At 36.6% G+C, this 24,248-nt stretch overlaps 2 protein-coding genes across 3 annotated transcripts in view; both read right to left on the bottom strand.

The window, feature by feature from the left end:
- The window catches only part of LOC134668970 (3-phosphoinositide-dependent protein kinase 1), a 113,543-nt gene extending 98,580 nt beyond the window's left edge, over positions 1-14,963 (bottom strand). The window contains exons 1-2 of the mRNA XM_063526484.1: positions 14,721-14,963; positions 10,500-10,584 (exon numbers count right to left, since the gene is read on the bottom strand). The gene's annotated coding sequence lies outside the window, so the exon portion shown is untranslated. The remainder of the gene's footprint in view (positions 1-10,499; positions 10,585-14,720) is intronic.
- A 1,627-nt stretch (positions 14,964-16,590) lies between these two features.
- On the bottom strand, positions 16,591-23,709 carry LOC134668952 (uncharacterized). Of its 2 annotated transcripts, none has more exons than XM_063526461.1 (8): positions 23,556-23,709; positions 23,363-23,451; positions 20,882-22,334; positions 20,379-20,607; positions 20,137-20,295; positions 19,675-20,010; positions 19,334-19,486; positions 16,591-19,012 (listed from the first exon to the last, which is right to left on the bottom strand). In XM_063526461.1, exons 2-8 carry the CDS (start codon positions 23,395-23,397, stop codon positions 18,876-18,878), a joined length of 2,502 nt encoding a protein of 833 aa, XP_063382531.1. In that variant the 5' UTR covers positions 23,398-23,451; positions 23,556-23,709; the 3' UTR covers positions 16,591-18,875. The 2 variants fall into 2 exon arrangements, with proteins under 2 accessions (XP_063382531.1, XP_063382530.1); XM_063526460.1 differs by having other exon boundaries at positions 20,882-22,340.
- Positions 23,710-24,248: the final 539 nt, after the last annotated feature.

Here is a 24,248-nt window from a genome sequence, read left to right on the forward strand (position 1 = left end):
TTATTGCAAGCGCATTTGAATCTACCCCCTACCCCTGGCCTCGAGCCAGCGCCAGCACCGAATACCTATGCCGCCTGCAGAACTACTATGTAGTCATTCGAGTTCCGCATTGTTACATAGTATAGTATAGGGTTGTATTGTAATACATACCTCGGCAATCAAAATCAGTAAATACACTTTTTTTTTCTGCGTTCCTCTAAATTTGTCCTTAAGTGTATGTAAGTATGTATGTACTGTTGCAAGTTAAAGCCCTAAAAAGCAACTTGTTTTGTTATAAAACTCCCGGTTTAAGTTGTATTTAATATAATATAGACGTTTAGGACGTTGAGTATTTTCGTATTTTTGACGTGGCTGAGCAGTGAGCATTCGTAAATTAAAAATTGCCCTTGTAAGGAGGCACTTTTCGAGCTATAAGCTCGTAACATAAAAAAATAGAACAGTAGACCGTAGGTAGTGAGTAAATTAAACGTCCTTGTCATGAAATCCTATAATATACACAACAAATTTTGACGTTATTAGATAAATCGTGAGAATCTTGAAGCAATTCATGACGTTTGTTTTGTGCGGCGCCTAAGTAGGTTTAATGAAAAATGCACGCCTGCGACCTTAGCCCACATAACAGTGAAACCGAGTCGGCGCCAACGCTGCACCAGACGTGAAACTACCTCCACGGGTAAATAATGCCCACCCAACCTTTTTCACTACGAAAAAGCCAATATTATTATGAACTCGACATCCATAACAATTGTGCTTCGACGAAGAGCGCACTTATGTTGGTACTGAGCGTTTGACTCTCCAACACTCGTTGGACGATTCGAATAAAACCTCAGGTGAAAAGAATCTAAAGCTAGCTTGAAACAAAGGCAATGCAAATTGCGTTACTGGAAGTTTCTAACAAGAGAACAATTCGTCATGTGACGTGATAAATGGCTTAACATCACGATGTTTCATTGATTAAAGTTATTAAATATAGGTAGGTAACTAGTTGACCCACATATACCTATGCTTCGTCATATGGCACACTTAACATGTTTTGAGGGTGAAGATAGACATTTCTGGTATTTACATATATGTACCTACACTGCAGAAACCTAACGTAATGCAGGTTAATGCGTGAGTTAATTTTATTGATCGTCGGACGTCCTTGCCATGTTCATTCTAGTCCAGTAATCCAGTTATATAGCTCTGACGTGATTGGCAATACAAGATCAGCATGTGTATTACGTGTGTTACACGTAGGTACCTACGTAAGTGCTATAAAACATTGTTGAAAAATTTACATATGGAAAACGATAATACTTGTTATTGAAACTTAAGAACAGTGGAACTTCACTTCTGGTTGTGATGTGGGTAAATTAACCCTTTAACCGCCAGAGTCTGATATATAAGACATTACATATCCGGCTCATTTCGCCACAGGCTGATAAATAAGACAAAGATCTGATTTGGTTTTTACAGCACATTTATAATTCCCGTAACTATGCCAACCTTACTCTGCGTGGTACAATTACTGTCGGTGGCGACACGAGCACGCTCGATCAAAAATTGCTGGCGGTTAAAAGGTTAAAACACTCTGTATTATTGCAGTTTTGATCCATCTACAATATCTACATAATTGCAGAAAGTTGTCTGAAATACAAATGTCTGTATCTGTAATGCAATATTCCCATATGCGAAGAAAACTTCGTAAATAAAAATAAATATGTAGTTTTTAAAAATCTTGTAACCTATTGTTTCACACATATGTTTGACTTTTTAGATCCTCTCACTCAGAATCACAAGCATTTTCAATCCTGAAGCAAAAAAAATGGCCTAAATTACCTCCAAGATTCTGAGTGGGAATAACGCAATAAAGTCATATTCTGTGATATAAACAATGCAGGTTATCAAGATTTTTTTTATAATCACTCAAATCTATTTCTCCGTGATCTTTATGCGTAGGTATTTGTATTTCACATTGTAGAATAGAAAGTGAAAACGAAGATAAGTCTTCGCGCAAAAACCGTCTGTTCTGGTGTGAATAAACAACCGTGAAGTGTTCACCTTGTCGGTGAAGGAAGAGAAAATTGCATGAGTCGTTTTTATTGCAATTTATTCTCTCGGCTCGATGAGAATAAGGCAGGCAATAGCCTGTGTGATGTCGTAACGGTTTGTTTTGCAAAAACACCGCTCGCGGCAAGGCTGGCGGCCTGTCCATACGGACATAGGGTTACCAGACATCACAATTTTTCCTTTAGGGGAGGATTTTGCTTCAGGTTAGGGCCGTGGCAAAGATTAAGGCAATTTGCTCGACTTCTTAGGTTAGGGCCGCGGCCGGAATAAGATAATGCTGAAAACTTTGAAAATCACTGAAAACCTTTTTTTTTATTTGCTATCTTTCCAACATATATCTTATTTACTACAAATATTTCGTCGTTTGATTTCTCTAAAAATGCAAGTAACATATGTTGGTCATAAAGACAACGCATTGAAAATTACTTCAAGGGAAAAGTGTTCAAAAAGCAGAGAGGATTTTTATTATTGGTAACCCTACTATACCTACTTGCAGCAGCCGGATCTGAATAGTTCGCCAGTTGGTAGCCGACCCACTAACGCGCCTTTACCAAACCAACGCATGACATATTTCGATTGGCATTGCAACATTGATGTTTGTAATAGATTAAATACTGACCTAATGCATCGACAAGCTAGACTAATGCGCCGTATTAAACTACGAAGACCTACCAACGTTTTAAAATAAAATTACGCCTCGGCATTAACGTCAGTTCAATGTCAGTTGGCATACAACGCAATAAGTTGCCCTTAGTCAGTAAGGAAACAATTACGTAGGTATTAGAACAGATCTCCTTCATGGTCATATTTACACGACATTGCGCAACGACTGTCCTAATAAACACTAGTGAAAAGTAAGGTGAGACTGTTTCGGGTATTATGTCAGTCTAGCGGTAAATAGAAATCGTCTTGCACTCTTGTTCTAATTGAAATATACATAAGACAATCGCAACCACTATAGTTCCCTACATTCAAATAAAATACCGTAAGTCTTTATAAAACGTCAGAAGTGTTTTTGCTGCTACATATCCTGACGTCATCAGATGCAATTGTCAAAGCGCTTTGTTTACCTTTAGGTAGATAATTTTAAAATCGTTTAATGAGATAAAAAATAACCCTGTCTTATCATTATGATTTAAAGATTGGTATAAAACAATTTAACTTGTAATCCTACGCTATAAATACTCATACACGATAGGTGCGACGAAGCAAAACGCTTAGTAGCTAAAAATATAAAGCAAATATTGATTACCATTCTGCTTAAACGGTGTATACAATATACAAAGAGATATGCCCAGAAAGCAATTATACAAACATACTGCTTTGCTACCTCCAAATTGTTTATAATTGAGCCGGCTGTCTTTGCTCGTGTCGTGTGTTGACGATTGACCGTGTACCGCACTCTTGCGTAACTAAAATTAAGTCTCGGATGAAAGGTCAGCGTACCTACTGTTCATTATACTTAATTAGAACACAGCAGCTGACATACCGCTGAGATCAAGACAATTATTAATATCCAACAATTCATTCAAAATCGAAAGCGTAAATAAGAAAGTTTGAGTAAAATAATTCATTCGTCTTGAAATGAAAACAAACAGAACCGATTACGCTGCGATTTTAATTGGTTAGGTACGTAGTATGTGCAACGAAGCAATTAATGTCAGGAGGACTAACCCCATTATGAAACAAAAACATTCTGATAAGGTTTTTCTTTCCTTTTCCCATTCCCGTAAGAGTTCATGCGAGACCGCAACCTACATAATTTACTAATCAAAGCTAATGAATGAGCAGATTGTAGATCGATGGATCTACAATCAGGACAGTACCGTAAGATTCAGCCTTCTCAACATCCCGATGGTCCAATCCCAATTACGGACAAATAATATTGTTATTTGTGTCTATATACAATATATACATATATGTATGTCAAATGCCTATAGCTTATGGATACATATGACTTTCCTTGAAATAATACTCCAACTACTAGATAAGTATCAATATTTCCACGAAACAAGGAGAGCGGCCTGATTAATAAAATCAAAACATATTTCACAACATTAAAGTAGTGCAGCAGTGCAGCGAAGGTGATGGAGTAGGCGCGTTGTTTGTATAACGCAGTGAAGCAACGCCGCGCCGTCAAAACACGTTGCGCAACGCGCTCGCATTCCGCGCGCGGTCGTCATCGCAAGCTCTCTAAGTTTCACTTCGTAGTTACCTTTACCTCGTTTTTTGCTGTTTGCACGGCAAAACGAAACGTGATATCTTGACGGGGAAAAGGCTTTGGAAATATTGCTTAATCGCGAAATTCTGTTCCTGTATTTTATTATTTCATGCATACAATATATATGTACAAACATATATTGAAATAGTTCAAAACGTAATAACTAGTTGATAAAATCTAATCAATACAGCGGTTTTTCCTAATCCGACACGATTTTTATTTTTTACATACTTCATAGTTAGGGTTTCCAATTTCCATAGCTATGTAAGTAACATGTGTTAATAAATAAGTAGATAATTAATTACTAAGCAAACAAACAAGTTTAAGGATAACCTTTCCGAACTTTTCAAACTAATGGCATAGGCAAACAAAACAAACACGATTAACGGTATAATACCACTGGTTAAACCCAGAGTAAACAAGGAAATAACAGCGCCCATACTAATTTTAACTATTCAAACTGTAATACTGTGAACAGTTTTGGTGTCATCAGATTTATCATCGTGACGCGACAGTAATTTCACAACACTCGTTACTGTGTTTGTAAACACCATTATGTAGGTAAGCCACTGAAGGACACCAAACAACTGTTAACAATTGCTACAACTTCAACTTCGTAATTTCAACTATGTTGTAATTTTATTTCAACGTATAGAAGTAATTTATCTCGAATTTATTTCAGTGTTAAAGAGTTTTTGTTATTGTTTGCTACAATGTCATTAACAAATAAACAAACTATGAGACATAATTACATTGGCAAGGTTACAAACGGACATTTGCAACGGTGCCAGATGAAAATGGCTTATTTTATTTTAATAAGTGTTACTGGATAATTAAATAATCATTCTAAAACTAGAACCATTTATTTGACACTATTATTGTGATGACATGGGACGTTTTCGGGGTAAAAGGTGCAAAGGTATAGTTCGTTTTTTTTAGCATTAGAAAGAACTCCACAGAAGCAAGCGTGCAGTTTTTGTCAGGCTCTTTAATTGTTAATAATTATTGGATTATCTAATGTAGCATGGTCAATACATATCATTTACTTCAAATTATTACCGCTAAAAGTGCCGGATTTGGAACCACAAGCTTACTTCTGCGAAGTTCTTTCTAATGCTAAAAAAACGGACTATAGTTAGATCAGTTGTCGATAAAAGTGATTTCGAATTGCATCCATGACATCTATGACATGACCTTATTGGCAGTCATAAATAAGCAACGTAGCTTTTGATTTGCTGCAAATTTACAAAATGCACTACGATGTTGGCGAGAATAAAGTTATACATTATTTACTTGCAACAGCGGATCATTCATCAGTCAGGCGTAGGTATTCATGAATGTTGAAACATGCGTTACGCAAAGGAATGCACGCAAGTAACGGGGAGGAAAGTCAGCTGCACAAACAGAGTGAATCATCGTGTTTACATCGCGTTTTTAGAAGCGGCCGATCCAGTTGCCTTACTAGGCGATGTTTCTTACCACAGACATATATAATATGTTGTGTTATTATTTACTTTCACCCACCCCGATGTGTCGTGGCATATAAAATTTAATTTATTTACAAGTGCTTCCCGGTTTTGATTTGATCTGAGATTCATTTACGTAATTTCGTTGATAAATATGACAATACAATGTTATATTAGGTACCATCAAGGCATGGTTTGATAATGGAGACTGACTGTAGTTATATGTAGTAAATTAATACTTAGTTAAAACGTACGCTTGTACCAGTAGGCTTAGCACAGGAGCGCCGCGACAGTATCTCGCCCGCGAGATAGACTTACATATATGTATAAAATAAACTTACATATATGTATATGTAAGTTTATTTTCGTTAGTATGTATTATATATCGCTATTTTTTTATGTCTTAAGTTACCTATTCTGCGTTTTTTTTTTGTTTAATGCCTGCACCTACTACTGTTTCTGTTTAGCCTGGTGGTTGACTGGTAGAGAATGCCTTTAGGCATTAAGTCCGCCATTTGTACTTTATTTGTTATATTGTGCAATAAAGATTAAAATAAAATAAATAAAATAAATAGCCTGCCATCAGTCTCTCTCTAAATTCTCTAATTAATATACATAAGCCCCATTTAGACGGTTCAAGAACTTGCATGCAATTTTCGTTACATTGCGGTATTTGGTCGATCGACTGAATTCATTGTTCTCTGTAGTTAGCAATGTATCGAATATTTCATGCAAGTTCTTGAACCGTCTAAATGGGGCTTTAGTTAAAAAAACCGGGCAAGTGCGAGTCGGACTCGCGCACGAAGGGTTCCGTACCATAATGCAAAAAAAAACAAAAAAAAAACGGTCACCCATCCAAGTACTGACCACTCCCGACGTTGCTTAACTTTGGTCAAAAATCACGTTTGTTGTATGGGAGCCCCATTTAAATCTTTATTTTATTCTGTTTTTAGTATTTGTTGTTATAGCGGCAACAGAAATACATCATCTGTGAAAATTTCAACTGTCTAGCTATCACGGTTCGTGAGATACAGCCTGGTGACAGACGGACGGACGGACGGACAGCGAAGTCTTAGTAATAGGGTCCCGTTTTACCCTTTGGGTACGAAACCCTAAAAAGGACGGTCTATCTCCCGGGCGAGATACTGTCGCGGCGCTCCTGCGCCGATCTACAGATTACAGATATGATCAAATCTTTAATAAAGCTCTTCGCTATAGTAAAACATGTAGACCAATTAAAGACTCGAAAATGCGAGTCAGCCATTTTACATCCCTAGTAATATTATTATAATAATTTTTTTTTGTCTTTCTGTATCTGAATTTTTATATCATTATCTAAACTACGTCACTAAAGAATGAGCAAGCTTGGCAGAGAAATTGAACAAATAGTACTCCATACCTCGCGTGCCTCGTCAGTTTATTTTTTCATTCTAGCTTTCTGCATAAGTATATGAACAATGAATTAAAATTGGACTTGCCTTTCAGCGCTGCCACTGGCAGCGTTTTAACTTAAAAATGAGAAACTTCATATTTTAAATAAGTAGTACTATAAAACATTTTTCATTGGCTATCTATATCATGTATCATGTCTATCTGCGAAGTTGGCGGTGGGGAAAATACAAGCAACGCCATCTATACTAATTATACTATACTTACTATTTGGGAGCTGCCAACGGCCAAATAAGCAATATGTGACGTCCCACGGTCAAAGGTACCTTATGGCGGGTATGGAGTTATGCATACCCCAGTAATCTACAATAAATAAGCTATCGATAACACAAAAGATCAACCTCCTAAGTTGCGTAGTTACAGAGATATGATTTTTTGAAAATAATGTTGTGAAATGAGCAACTTTACGATAGAGAAGTTTTAAGTTTAGCCGCCTAAAAAACTATGTTCCTGAAGTAAGTTACATAGTTGACTACAAATAATAATACCTTATATATCTGGAATTAAAAAAATGTTGCGACTTGTTCTGTAATGCAAATAGAAACCTTTGATATCGACTGATTTATGTGCGACTGAGCGGTTTGCCCTTCGGGCATCTGATCTGAAGCTACCTAACGAACCTAACCTACCTACCTATTAAGTGAGACGTCCGTGAAAACATTAGACTTTGGGGAAAAAAGCGTAGGTATAGGTATAAGTAGGTTAGGTTCGTTAGGTAGCTTCAGATGCCCGAAGGGCAAACCGCCCAGAAATAGGAGCCCCGCAAGGCGGGGCTCCGTCTATTTAAGTTGTGAAGGAAATGTTTTGGAAAAGAAACACATGTAGTGCGGTGGGACCATGGTAAAAATAAATTAAATTGCAAACATTGTCAAACTCCGGTTACGTAGGCGACCGAAAGAACTGGTCACTCTACAATCTAAAATAGTAGTACGATGCGGCTAAACGTAGGCCGCCTTATTGAAGAACGTATCGCAATGACAATCCGGCTAATCGTCGAACCGCCGCATTTCAAAACGCCCCTGTTTTTGAAAACGGCTAGCCGTAATGTAATACGGCGGATTATACGATCTGACTACGACATGTATACTAACCAGTCTCTTGAAAATAAAGTTTTATTTCATTTTCACGATTGATTGCAATGAGCTCTCAAGATTTAAATTTTATCTATTAGAAAACGACACTGAGAGACAGTTTAAGCAAAAAACAATACCGATTTAGAGGTGAAAATGTATTTTCTGACTTTTTCATATAAAATCAGAAAATTGAATATTTATACTTTTAATGTAACACACAATCAATTTTTCTGAGCACATATGAAAGAAATTCTGTCATTCAAATGAAATAAATCCTAAAACCCCAACTAAATACTATATTTAACCCCTTATTCCACTTTAAACTTACATAACAATAACAGTATTTGCTCCATACATTTACGAAAAGGTACCTTATGGAAATAAATCTAATAATACATCACTACAAAACATCAATCACATTGAAGCTTTTATCTTTTATAAATAGAAAATATTAATTTACATTAAACTGCCACAAATTTAATTGGTTCTTCGTCATAATAATCTTAAAAAAGACCAATAATTTGTATGTAATGAAAAGGTACCTTGTGGTTAAGTTACATGATGAGGCATGATGATGATGGAACAGTTAGGATAAACTAATAATATTTTGGGGTAAAGATGTTATAAATCGTCTATTTCTTATCAATAATATATTTTGGTTGCCATTGAAGACAAGCGGCATTGAGGTTCAATGACCTTAGATATTCCATAAGGTAATGCGTCGGGTATTGGCATTTTTCAGCAAACCAATGGCTGATTTATTGCATGCGACCAAACTAAATGAAGATTATTCTAGTTAAGAAAGACTTGACGAGAGTAACTTTAGTATAATAGCAGGCTACTTGGATTTATAATGTCGGTCGATGTAATGTACGGTTATAATATTTGCTAGGCGCCCCAACCAGAACTGAAATTATCAAATTAGTTTTGCAGAATGCTAATACAGTTCTCTACCAAACTTCTTTTCCCGTATTGACTAGTTTTTTTGGAAATTTTCAACCTTTTTTCCATAAGGTACTTTTTTACTAAACTCTGAGACGACGTTACTAGGCTTTTAACTAACTTATAACAAAAATAAAAACAGGTAAACAAACGTTACGCATTAAGGTTTGAGATCACACAATAAAAAAAAATTGAGCATTTTTTCACCTCTTTACAAAACATTTCATATCTCCGAAACTAGAAACCCTCATAAGGTACCTTTTCCCGTGGAACGTCACATATGTCAAACACCTACTAGGAAGGCGCGGCGCCACAGTCATGCAAAGCAAATAGCGCTTTTTATTTCATATTTTAACTTCTTAAACTTCCTTATAGAGCTCACTAGATGGCGGCGGCAAATAATTTCCATGCCTAAAATACTTTTATTACTTACTTATATTTTCTTTGTACTTTTGTGCCTGTGACAGTAATAGGGAAAGTCTAATTTTATGTTAAAACCTAAATAACGGTAAACTGACAGTTTTTATACACACAAAGCTGACGAAATGCCAGAATAGTTGCTAGCGCCACCTACATAGTGATGACACTGATGACGCATGCAGCGTTGGAGCATAGGCCGGTAGCTTGAACATGTCATGCTCGCTTAAAAGTCTTTGCTTACGGTGGCGTCGTTGATCGGGTCGCCACTTTCCCGAATGAAGGTTGAGGGAGGCGATGGCTGAGATACGCGTCATACTCGTGAACGGGTGCTGTTTGTGGAGACTGGTCTGTTTAAGCTAACACGAGCTATTATACTTAGTAACTTAATTTTTATTAACTAATTACAGTGAGACGCCTCATTCTGTTCTCGTATGTTTCTTTTCTCTTAATGAATGTATTAATTATACAGGATATTGACTCTTGGAGACCCTATACATCTCTAAGGATAACTTGATAAACTATATAATCTTATAGTTCTGACACGTAGAGACATTTACACCTCTAAATATTATAGATTTTTTTTGTGTGTTTTTTTATCTGTATTTTGTATGTAATTCGACATTAAGAGACCATATACATCTCTTAGTAATTGTAATACGTTAGATTGAATTGTTAGTTTTATTTTATAAAATTGTTGATGTTATTATTTTTGCTTTTGTGTAAATTCAATGTTGACGTGTAAAAGTGCCCTTGTGGCCTATTTGCTGAATAAATGTTGATGTTTGATGTTTGATGTTATGGAGGTTGCTGCTTGTTAGCTTTAACGAAATTGCGTTACATGCGACGTCTATAAAGATATGTGTCCGTGCTTCTTACCTTGTTCCGCAATCAAGACCTCGTTACGTGCACGAGCAGCCTAGTCGCCGCCCTTAATGGCCATCTGCCAAAGTTTGAAGGCATCCTGAGGAAACCGAAAACTCATTTAAATGTGACTGAAAAAATAACAAATCATTTCAGCAGCTTCAGCTAAATAACAAGTGGGAGTTTCCTGTGCGCCGAGCGAGCTTTGAACAAACATCATGTTTTTTCCTTAGACTCTTGTTTTTCAATGATGAATACAAAAATTTTCAACTATGTACCTATACCTACAATGCTAAGCTTCTTAAAGTCCTCAAGATATAATTTAGAAGCAGTCGAGTGATATCCAAATGCAGTTCCGAAGGCAAATACTCTGGGCCCAGGAAGCCTTCTGCGAAAACCGAAATCCGCAAATTACAGGGATCTTTCTCTTTTACTTTCATTAAGACGTTATTAGACTGACGGAGAAAAATGTCCGCAATTGACGAACTTCGATTTTCGCGGTTATAGCCCAGTTTAAGGATATTGAATAATTAAAGGTTAAGTAAGCAAGCAAAGGTCAAGTAAGAAAGGTCGTTTCCTTGCTAAGGGCACAGGTTTACTGGTACGAAAAGGTAATAAAGGCCTGCAGGAAACTATTAATAGATAACCATCAAAAACATAAATGTAAAAAAGGAGAGCCAAGTTCAATACAAAAATTATACTTGGCTGTGGGGTTCGCCGCAAAAAGAATGGAGATCTAAATGAGTGCCAAGTTCTATGCAAAATCCAAATATGTATTTATAGGTACAAAATAACATTATAAACAAGTATTAAACTCTATTTCTTTGCTTTATTGGATACCTATAACAATTGCTGTTATTTAAAAAAAAATGCGAGATCTTAAAGCAGGTTAGATTTGACTTGGCCAGTTTTCATTACATCAGTCATTTTATAAAGTTATTCAACATATATATTTTGTAATTCTGATAAAAACTGGCCAAGCCAAATCTAACCTACTTTATAGTTCGTTTTTTTTAGCATTAGAAAGAACTTGCAAGAAGGTAAGCGATCTTAACATGTCTTTTAATTGAGAAACGCTTTTTAAAAATCAAAAACGATTACTTATGAAAGCAGAAGAATATAAATGATCGTATTAGATTCATAATTGTTACATACTTGCCGTAACTTATTTTTAAAATGTGTTTTTCAATTAAAAGACACATCAAGATTGTTTACCTTATTTCTAATGCTAAAAAAAACGAACTATAAGATCTCACATTTTTTTTTTAAATAACAGCAATTGTTATAGGTATCCAATAAAGCAAAGAAATAGAGTTTAATACTTGTTTATAATGTTATTTTGTTCCTATAAATACATATTTGGATTTTGCATAGAACTTGGCACTCATTTAGATCTCCATTCTTTTTGCGGCGAACCCCACAGCTAGCATAATTTTTGTATTGAACTTGGCTCTCCTTTTTTACATTTATGTTTTTGATGGGATATCAATACTTTTTGTAAAGAAAACTAGGCAGGTATTGAGATTTAATGTTTTTTCTTGTGTTTCAGCTGCATGTTTTTTACTTCTGTTCTTTGTATTAATTATGTGGTGCTGCGCGCCGCCAACGACACACCGTTGGCCGGTTGTTTAGCGCGTATTACAGGTTTTTTGTATGGGGACCCCCCTATTTTTTAACTTTTTTTATTTTTAGATTTTTTCCTACGCTTACACACAATTACCGAGCTGGATTCCAAATTTCATCCTTCTAGGTCATCTGGAAGTAGGTTAGGTTTAGGTACTATATGTCAGTCACAATAAAAAAGAAATTTGTATGGGGACCCCCCCTATTTATTAACTTTTTTTTTGTTTTTAGATTTTTTTCCTACGCTTACACACAATAACCGAGCTGGATTCCAAATTTCATCCTTCTAGGTCATCTGGAAGTAGGTTAGGTTAGGTTAGGTTAGGTTAGGTTATATGAGAGAGGTTATATAACGAAATTTCGATATACTTGTGTCGCGGTAGACCCAGATTGTGATGGATTGGGGTAGTGGCGCCCCCTACGCAGAGTTTGGCGTAATATTCCCTATTCATTAAATTTTATTAATTTCAATTTTGGGTCGCACTCGCACCACTAGTCGCACTTTACTAGTGCCATCTATTGACTGAAATTGGAATAAGAAAGTATATGAAAATCTTGTACGAACTATTTGGCAACTTGGCTGCTATGCTACAATATACGTATTTGACGCTAACTGTACCTTTGTCCCTGACAATTTACGTCGATCTCGACCGAGATTGCAAAAATTTCCTGTCAACGAGATTGAATCTGGAAAATTCGTGCGAGATCGAGATGCATTCCCAATAATATAATATGGGTCATCAAAATGAGATCAACAAGATTTTCTAGAATAGGTACACTATAACAAAAAATAGGATATTTCAAATAATACCTTCTTACACACATCCTGATAAAATTATTGATATTTTTACGACATCTAGACACGCGGCAGCGTGTCAAGCCAAGTTCAAGCAAAGGAACTGGCTAGCCAGCGCCGAGTGTAATATTACACGAACCACTTGGTGCCACTTTAGACCCTTCTATAACTCAAAACATCTTTGACGTAAACACATAAAACTACGTGTGTTTAATTATATCCATAAGGATATCTAGAAGCCCAAATTTCATGAAGCTAGCTCAAACGGTTATAAAGGTATGAAGGTCAAAAAGTCGTAAATTTTAAGACTGACTTATGACTTATAGTACCTAAACCTAACCTACTTCCAGATGACCTAGAAGGATGAAATTTGGAATCCAGCTTGGTTATTGTGTGTAACCGTAGGAAAAAATCTAAAAATAAAATAAAGTTAAAAAATAGAGGGGGTCCCCATACAAAAAAAACACTTTTTATTGGGACTGACATATAAGTACCTAAACCTAACCTACTTCCAGATGACCTAGAAGGATGAAATTTGGAATCCAGCTCGGTTATTGTGTATAACCGTAGGAAAAAATCTAAAAATAAAATAAAGTTTAAAAATAGGGGGGGTCCCCATACAAAAAAACCATTTTTTATTGGGACTGACATATAAGTACCTAAACCTAACCTACTTCCAGATGACCTAGAAGGATGAAATTTGGAATCCAGCTCGGTTATTGTGTGTAAGCGTAGGAAAAAATCTAAAAATAAAAAAAAGTTAAAAAATAGGGGGGGTCCCCATACAAAAAAATATTTTTTTATTGTAGCGTTGGAACCGTTACAAGCAGATATTTGAAACTACCCCAATATATGTATTATTATATTTGCTATATTAAAATAAAGTTTAGTCAAAAAATAAGTGGTGTCCCCATACAAAAAACTTGTAATACGCTCTAAACAACCGGCCAACGGTGTGTCGTCGGCGGCGCGCGGCACCACATAATTATACAAAGAACAGAAGTAAAAACCATACAGCGGAAACACAAGAAAAAACATTAAATCTCAATACCAGCCTAGTTTTCTTTACAAAAAGTATTGATATCCCACCAAAAACATAAATGTAAAAAAGGAGAGCCAAGTTCAATACAAAAATTATGCTTGGCTGTGGGGCTCGCCGCAAAAAGAATGGAGATCTAAATGAGTGCCACTGCCAAGTTCTATGCAAAATCCAAATATGTATTTATAGGAACAAAATAACATTATAAACAAGTATTAAACTCTATTTCTTTGCTTTATTGGATACCTATAACAATTGCTGTTATTTAAAAAAATGTGAGATCTTAAAGTAGGTTAGATTTGGCTTGGCCAGGTTTTATCAGAATTACAATATATATAAAATGATTGATATAATGAAAACTGGCCAAGTCAAATCTAACCTACTTTAAGATCTCAAATTTTTTTAAATAACAGCAATTGTTATAGGTATCCAATAAAGCAAAGAAATAGAGTTTAATACTTGTTTATAATGTTATTTTGTTCCTATAAATACATATTTGGATTTTGCATAGAACTTGGCAGTGGCACTCATTTAGATCTCCATTCTTTTTGCGGCGAGCCCCACAGCCAAGCATAATTTTTGTATTGAACTTGGCTCTCCTTTTTTACATTTATGTTTTTGGTGGGATTGGACTTCACAAGATTAGAATCAAGGCCGACTAGTCTCGCTACTTGGTAACGAAGGAAAGTTTGGTTATGTGGCATTATCATTTTACCAAAATAGTATTGGAAAAAGGTATTTGAACCGTGTCATATCTATTACTTAAAATATAACATACCAGTTTAATTTCAGCCATTAAACCTATGTAACCTCGCAATTACATCGGGGTTATCAAAATTGTCAATTTGTCACTAACGCGAAAGAATTGCTTTATATATTAATCCAACAGTATTAAAATAAAAGCACTTGGTCGTAGTCAAAGTTCACAATTCACCACACTAATTCACAGCCGTTCTTTGACAAATATCCCAAAAAACAATAAAATTGTTATCATTTTATCAATCAGACATTCATTAAATCCAGACTTTTGACAGACGGAAACAGAGCAGCCACGAAAGTACGAGCCGAACAAGGTTGCATACGCCATCTCTCGGCATGTAATGACATTACAAAGACAGATGTCAAACCTTATTTCCCAAATATAGTCTCTATGCACTCTTCACGCTCTCCTTTGATGGGCTCATGCATGACTCATGTATTTCTTTAGGTATTTCTGAAAATAATGATATTTAATAGTAAGATCATTAAATGTTGACTTTCTCTTTATGGCAAATATTATTATTATCCGATGGGAAAGTCAGTATGTATATACAAAATAAATTTTAATCAGGAGCAATTAGTTCTCATTCTCAATGATTACTTAGATCGTTTTATTATAGGTATTTCTGCTATGATACTTAGTACACATGGGTAATCTCTGGCTTTAATGAAAGTATTAAATTTCTGCTACGCTGTGGTCTTCACACAAAGGAATCTTACGATGGTCGTACAAGTAGAGGGCGCTTTTTACAGTGAAGTGAAGGAAGAGTATTATATTACTCAGTTAACACATCCAGTGCAGCGCGTGTACGCGCATAGCCGTTAATTAACACCGTATGTAGCGAAAAGCGACCACGAACTGAGCGCCCACCCTGGGGGCCGATTTTTGAAATTCGAGCGCTCGATTTCGTATATTTTGTCACGGACTAGCCTAGTCCGTGATTTCGTTCAATAATGACGGGATGCTATACTTGGTCAAGCAAACATTGTCAGTAGAAAAAGGCGCGAAATTCAAATTTCCTATGAGACGATAAACCTTCGCGCCTACATTTTTTAAATTTGCCGCCTTTTTCTACTGACAAGATTTGCTTGACCAAGTATATAAACAAAGTACTACATCTATTGAACAGAATAGGTACTAGCAGGCGTGGCTCACTCCGCGATTTCGTCGCTTTGCTACAGGTAGCTAAAAGCACATCCGTTCATCCAATTTTGGGGAAAGCCATAAGCCGCGCGTGGCGCTGTCGCCACCTAGCGGCCATATCTGTGTTGATCGTAACATACGCGTTTTGTTAGAGAGTGAGTCTTCTGTACCTATAGTTCGTTTCTTTTAGCATTAGAAAGAACTTGCAAGAAGCGCGATCTTGACGTCTTTTAATTGAAAAACGCTTTTTAAAATATGAATGATCGTATTAGATTCATAATTTACATATTTGCCATGACTTTTTTTTTTAAACGTGTTTTTCAATTAAAAGACATCAAGATTGTTTAGCTTTTTTCTAATGCTAAAAAAACGAACTATAGGTAGATATAAAGAGATAATAGCGATAGCGACTTACCCTACGTGTATGAACATATTTACTTCCCCTTACGAATTAATTCCATTTCGTATATTTCATTCAGTAAGGATTCCCCGGAAGCCTCGGTCGTGAGGTTAAATTCTACCCCTGTACTCTGCACTAAATAAACCGATCAATCACGATCAGACAATTTGTTTAACTGAACATGGCCCGCCAGGCCGCTTGTATTCATACGTCCCGTTGTTTTCACAGACATCGTCGCCTAACACATGTCTATTGTCCGGTGACCACAATCACAAGCGGCCTTAGGAAGTGAGGATCAATGAGGCATAAAAGATAAAAATAAATAGGTTAACAATAAAAATCAGATTAATAATTATACATTCATTTATTAATCGGAATTTAATACTGTATTACATAGAAGAAATGCACTTCTCAGAAACATTCAGAAGACTTCCCTTTGGGACAGTTTTGTTTTTAATAAATACTAGCTATTACTTTCTTAGTAATAGGCATCGATATTCATGAGGATCTGCATTGCCACATACTTAAAAATCTATGTATATTTTTCACAAACCACGGTTGGTATAATAAATAAAATTTTGCTTATTAACAACAAATAATAATTAACTCTCAAGAATTACGTGTTTAAACTGCCGCTGCCACATAATTTGTCAACAACATTTTTCATCACAAAGGAAACAATAAACTAATGTTTTCTAAACAATTTTTTGAACATTTTAGTATCTCGGTGACCCCTTTTAGAAAGACGAACATAGTGAATAATAGCTGTCCAAAAAACACACAGCGTGAGAGAAGAATACTACCAATTATAAATACAGACATCTTGATGAACAGTATAAAATATTTATCAATAAGAAATAATCAGTCTTGTTTGTCTTGTTTAGCCCCTTCCAACCCAGCCGAGTATGAAAAGGACTTAGAGAAAACGTAATCAAAACGTGCTGAATACACGCTCCGATATTAAATGTCAGATATGATGTCATCCTTTCTCTTGGACGTAACTACTTACGCTACTTACATATAACATCACAGTTGTTTAGTAGAGGTGGGTGCAGTACTTTGTACATAATAATACAGGAGCTACCTGCGTTCCGCGACCATACTCGACACACACGCTTGCCGTAATACGCACGCAATTAACTACATACTTCGTAATCGCGATTCCAAGGACAGGCTAGCTAGCACTGGAAAATTCATCTTATAGACAAATTTTTTGCACAGTCTTTCTCTTAAAATGTACACAAAGTCCTCGCGTTTTAATTCTTTCAACTTCAAGCGAGTATTGAAAGCTACTATAATTGGACCTTGTTGATAATCCATATCAGTACCGGCACTAAAGAATGCTCGGCAACTTAACCTACCAACACGCAAGACCTACGAACACGTTGTTCACCCCCTATATGGTTGCTATATACGTATAGTGCGTATGAAGATACCGTTTACGTCCCTAACGGTAAAACTGAAAACTTATATTATATCATTAAACATCTGTGAACGACTTGCAAACTCTGTCTTGTAATTCGTTCAAATAGTCAAAAAATATATTTTTGTCTTGTATTAACAATTGACCAACGCAGACAGGTTACAGTAATGAAATATCACAGATTATTCCAAAATCTTTGGACAGTAACGGCTGCCTACACGATACTTTTACTTTTAAAAACTTTAGTATTTTGTGCCGATTATACTATAACCAGCGTTATACCATAAATCAACTCGAAAAACAAATAATGAAACGCAGCTCTTCCTAAGGTAAATGCATGTTTTATTTACATACTTTTATATTTTCGAGAAGCTGATTCCTACGCATAAATTATTCAGTAAGTATTATTCAAGAAGTCTTCAATAAAAAAATAACTTTGAAATCAGTGACTTGAAATGTCATTGACATCACTTTTTACATAAGAAAAATATTCACAATTTTATCTGGCAATACAGATTTAGTGATTAAACGTTACTAAGTCCCATTTTTCCTCAGGATAAGATCAATAATTAACAATAAAATAATTTATATAAAAAATTCAAGAGAATACTTTTCCCCTAAAATCCATTCATCTTCTAACCTTTCATCTTCTATATGTTTCGTGCATTTCGTACATCATACAGACATTATAAAAGAAAACGAAAAGGCACCCGGGATTACACAATAGGGTACCCACACCAACTAGTCTAAATACAGTGAGTAACCCTCTCAAACCCGGTCGAGCTTTGAAAGAGCTACAATAAATCTACAGGTGAAAACGACAAGTTTTGTAACGTTACACCTTACATCTTATCAAATAACACACATTATATTCGTAAAGGATCTGAAAGAGAATTCACAAAAATGTATCTCGTTTGACATCGTCAATGACCTTTTAAAATAGTATAATCAAACGTCTTCTAAATACTATTCAGCATATTTTGTAAGCTTCATTCAGATCTGCAAGAAATACTAAAAAAATGAAACTAAAAGTGACCTAACAAAAGTCTCGACTCTCAAAAACACGGTCGGAACGGGAAACATCGAGAATTTCACGTGATCGCAACGAACGAAAGATGTTTCGAGTCGAGGTACAACCCAAATCGAAGTTCTTACTATTTAACCGGCGACAGGACCGCCAAATCGGACACGGAGTAATAGAATCGTATTACTGCTGCACGGGAGCCGCGTACAGCAGCGGGCCGGGCGGCAGGTGCGCGTACGGCACGCCCGCGCCCACGGCCGCCTGGTAGCCGCACGGCCCGCCGCCGCCCACGCCCACCCCGCCGCCGTAGAACTTGCCGCCTGCAACCACGGACACGTACGTCATTACACTGCCTACCACACGGACATATTGATAGGATGGACTAGTTAAGAGTAACAGCTACTGAATCTCTATTCAGATATGGACTATGGACATTATCTCTACCTTAGTTGTTGGTAATGAGTGGTAGTGCTACAAAACCGAAGGTCCCGGGTTCGAATCCCAGTAAGAGCATTTATTTGTGTTATAATGAATATTTTTTCTTGAGTGTGCCCAGAAATAGTTACTCAAAATTGGAGTTCAGTCCGAGCCTACCATAACAATATGCTCTCAAGTCAACTAACAGTGTCGTTATAACTCACCCAGCATATCCTGAGGATGAGGATGCATCTGTGGGTAATGCGGAGGAGTAGCAAAGTGAGGTGGAGGAGATCCATAGGAAGATCCAGATGAGCCATTTGGTTTGTTACCATTCGCGTTATTATTACGGTACTGTTGCCCTCCATTGCGCTGATCTAAAATAATATAAAATTACATGTTTTACGAGGAATCTTCAAATAAATAAATTAGGTACAAAATGAGAAATGTACCTAGAAGATTAAATTTTTATTAGATTTGGTTTGTGATTCACAAGATTAAAACATTTGATTTTATACATTTGAACTTTATTTGTTAATGCTATGTGCTTAAAAGTAGAACTTACTGTTGTATGTGCGCTGTCCATATCCATTCTGGTTCTGATATCCATTTTGATAGCCATTATTATATCCGCCTTGATAGTTGCCCATAGACTCGAACATATTAGGGCTTGGGAAAGGCACCTGCTTCTGGAAATTATTCTGTCTGTAACCCTGATTATTGCCTTGGTTTTGGTTGTTGAATCGTGGTGGTTGTTGGTTCATGTTGCGGTTTTGATACATATTCTGCGTATCTTCATTAGAAACATTGTTAGCCATCTTATTGTTCCACTGATTGCTCTGCTGGCGCGGCGAACTTGAACCACTGTTGTTATCTTTACGTTGTTGCCAACGGTTGCGTCCTGTAGCATTAAGTAGTATGTAAATATAAATTGTGTACAAAGTGATTAATTGCCAATCATCTTTTGTGCAATTTAATAAATGAGAGTATGATCAGCTACAGAGCAGATTGCCTAAAAACCACTTACCAGAGTTTCCATTATTGTTACGTGCCATGTCACTCAGCTTAGCAGGCGGAGTCTGCCCAGTTTCCAGCAACACTGCAACTAAAGCGCGAGCCTGACGCGAGTCTCCACTGGTGAAGTAGGTGTATGCGGTGCCAGACTGCTGACACCTGCCAGTACGTCCTGAAATCAAATATTTTTTTGTAAAAACCTTAATTCAAAAATAAATATACTAAAGAAAGTAACAGTTACTTTATTACACATACCAATTCTGTGAATGTAATCCTCGGATGAATTAGGATAGTCATAATTGACAACGAATTTTACATCTTCAACATCTAAGCCTCGGGCTGCAACATCGGTAGCAATAAGAATGGTAGTGGCGCCGTTTCTGAACTCCGTGAGGACGGCGTCGCGTTCCGGCTGTGATTTGTCTCCGTGAATAGCGAGGGCCTTGTGGCCGTTTCGGCGAACTGCACGCGCAATGTCATCCACCTAGAATATAAGAAGTAATGGTTAATAACATCAGTAGCTTCTGTAGTATCTATGATATTTTGACAAGAGTATCATACTAAATTCAGTGTTGTTAAAGCTAAGTTGGCAGTGATTTTGATAGTACAGACTGAGCAAGTGCTATTTTAAAAGTCATAATTTCATAGAAGTTTTTACATTTAAAATAACACTGCACAGTCTGTGCTATCAAAATCGCTGCGAACTAAGCTTGCTGTAACTCTCAATCAAGGGAATGATCAAGTGAACATTTAATTACCTTTTTCTTTGTTTCAACAAAAACAATAACTTTGTTGTCTCTCTCAGATGAAATTTCTTTTAAGAGGTTGGTAAGTTTGTGTTCTTTCTCATGTTCCTCACAAATCTCGATTATTTGTTTGATGTTATTGTTGGCCGAGAGATTCAATGACCCAATATTCACTTTGATATAGTCATTTAAGAAATCTTCAGCCAAAGTCTGAATTTCTTTTGGCCATGTGGCTGACCACATCAAAACCTGACGATCTGGGCGAATTTGCTCGATAATCTTGCGAATTTGAGGCTCAAAGCCCATGTCCAACATTCGGTCAGCTTCATCCAACACCAGGTATGTGCAACGGCGCAAGTTTGTGGTACCTCGCTCAAGGAAATCAATTAATCTTCCAGGTGTGGCAATAACAATTTCAACACCCCTTTCTAGATCTCTAGCCTGAGGCCCTTTAGGAGAGCCACCAAAGAGGCAAGTGTTTCTGATAAGGCCACGGGCACTGTAAGCCTGTGCCACAGACTGAATCTGCTGAGCTAGCTCTCTCGTTGGGGCTAAAATGAGAGCAATTGGGCCATCTCCCCGTTGGATGCGCTGTTGATGCACAATATGGACAGCAGCAGGAAGCATGTAGGCCAAAGTCTTACCTGACCCTGTGGAGGCAATACCAACCATGTCACGGCCAGAAAGAGCAATAGGCCAGCCTTGAGCTTGTATTCCAGTGGGCTCAACCCAACCCTGTTCTTTGATAGTATTCATTATGTGATCAGGGAAATTTCCTTCATCAAACACTTGGTTAGGGCGTGGCACATTATTACCACTTACAATAATTTCCTTTGTAGCACGGAACATCTTCACATCATCCTCAGATCGGGATTCAACATCAGCATGTGGCTTGTAAAAATCCTTTTGGATTGGCTCAAGATTAGACATATCCCACATGGGCTTCACCAAACTATCTCCTGGGTGTTTAGCCTTCATGCTTTGCATTTTGCGGCCATTAAACTCATTAGGCTGCTGACCCATGTTAGGATTATTGAAAGTTTTCTTCTGTGCAAAGTTTTGTTGATTCATGTGACCATTTTGGTTATTGAAGTTTTTGGGTCCATAATTATTTTTGTGCTGGAAGCCACCTTGTTGTTTCGGTCCACCAAACTCAGGTTTACCATTATAAAATTGCATATTTCCTCCAGGGCCTTTGTCCTCATAATCTTTCTTTTGAGGTTGATTGTTATAATTGTTCCTTGGGCGGTACTCTTTTGGGCCCCCAAAATCATTTTGAATTCCATTCTCACTTTTCTGATTATTAAAATCTGGCCTCATTCCGTTGAAGTCGTTTCTTGGGCGAAAATTGTTTTTATTGCCCATGTTGTTGTTTCTGGGACCAAAGTTTTTGGGCCCTCCAAAATCATGAAGACCGCCAAAAAACGGTATTTTGCCGAATTGTTCATTCCGGTCTGGACGGGGCCTGAAACTAAAACAATTTTACATATGTTTAACCACATCAGGCCCAAGTTACATGTGATGTTTTCAAGCAATAGGCCGAAAACCGCACATTCTTAGGTATTTCTATTTAGATTTTTTTTATATTATATAATATTTATGTTTTTAGTTAGGGCTAGAAAGCAACTATGGAGGTCAGAGTAAAAGTCTGTCCCAAAATAGAAAAAAGGAATCAAATAAAAGCTATTGGATACTGGTTGAATTTATCTAATAAACCAACAGTGACAGAAATGAACCTATAGCTATCAGATTTAGTAATCGGACCTGTACATAACAAAGCAATTCTCCTCTGAATAGTTGTTCCCATTCCTGTTCAGCTAAAAACCTAGATGAAATGTAGAATTGCATAAGTTCACTGTCGTTAGAGGTATACCTATACGCAAACTATAAAAAATAACGAAATATAGTAGGTATGGTAGGTAGGTACTATTAAGTTATGTCTTACTCCCATCATTTTAATATCAAATAACGAATGAAATGCAACATTGTACATTTAGATCAGGATTGTACTTTATTACCCCGTTAAGAAATTTCAGCTCTATATATAAATAATATTAAGATTTATTAGGCAAACAGTTAAAAATACACTACATTACCCACACTACCCCGTTTGTATTATAGATTGTTGAACATCATTTGGCCTTACTCAAATTTTACTTTAATTCGTGCCCCAATTTATGTAGTGTAGTGAAAGTATGTGGATACGGGATAAAATTGGAAGGTACTTTTATGGATTTTTTCTTCATAAATAAGAAAGGAACCAATAAAAATCTTATAGTTATTACAATATCAAGAATAAAAGATTCCTAAATAAAGATAGACGGGCGGGTGTAGACATTCGACATAACAGCTGAGTACCAAAGCACGCAGTGCATTGCACAAAATGGCCGCTTTGAAGAGAATTGGTGAAGATCAATCAACACCCGACCGATATTGTATACCTACCTACGTGTGCCATTTACACTTATTTTATTATGGGAAATCAAAACTTACATAGGATGTTGATTACTGAAGCCGTTGTACTGCATTCTGCTACTTAGTGAAGATCGTAATTACGTGGAGTTCTACGGTCGAGTAGGTATCTAGAACAATGGAGTGATGAAAACGTTATGATTACTTATAGGAAACTTAATGATAGAAATAAAAACAAAAACATAATAAATATGAACAACAAAATTTTATTTACCTCTCGATTAGGAGAGAATTTGATAATTATTTTAGTTTTTCATCCACGCTGACCCTCACTCAGACCCGGCGAAGAACAACTCGATAATGGCTGCCGGAAACGCCTTAAAATGGGTTGCTATGCCAATATTCACCACATATTCACCAATAGGCGTGTTTCCAGAAGCAAAAATGAAACGAGAATACTGAAGGGCTTGTATTGCGCAGTATCGGCTCTCCGTCACTTTTGATTACGTCTAACCAGAACGAGATGGGTAGCTGATAAATGCGCAATAAAATTGATATTATTTGCGTTCGTTTACAGTATATTGATCGTGATACTTATTTTTTATACCGGCAACACCTGAATAATTGCACGTCAAGGTCTTCTCCCTCTCTTGTTTCCGGCCGACAGCGGCCTACCGCAAACACCGAAGTTCACAAATTGCGGCTATCTTTCTCTTTTACTCAATCAAAGGCATAGTTAGCGTGACAGAGAGAAATGCACGCAATTTGCGAACTTTGGTGTTCGCATGGTGTTCGAGATACGCCTTCTTTAAAGGTCAGTCCAGACGGGATGATTAAAATTGACCGATGTGATCAGAAATAAATTGACGTCAATCTCAATCTAATAAATAATTATAATCTAAAAAATAATTTTATGGTTTATATAATAAATTCGTTTTTTAAGACAACATAAGTCCAACACAGTCAT

Source organism: Cydia fagiglandana, chromosome 11 (assembly GCF_963556715.1).
Source record: "Cydia fagiglandana chromosome 11, ilCydFagi1.1, whole genome shotgun sequence".
Lineage (NCBI taxonomy): Eukaryota > Metazoa > Arthropoda > Insecta > Lepidoptera > Tortricidae > Cydia > Cydia fagiglandana.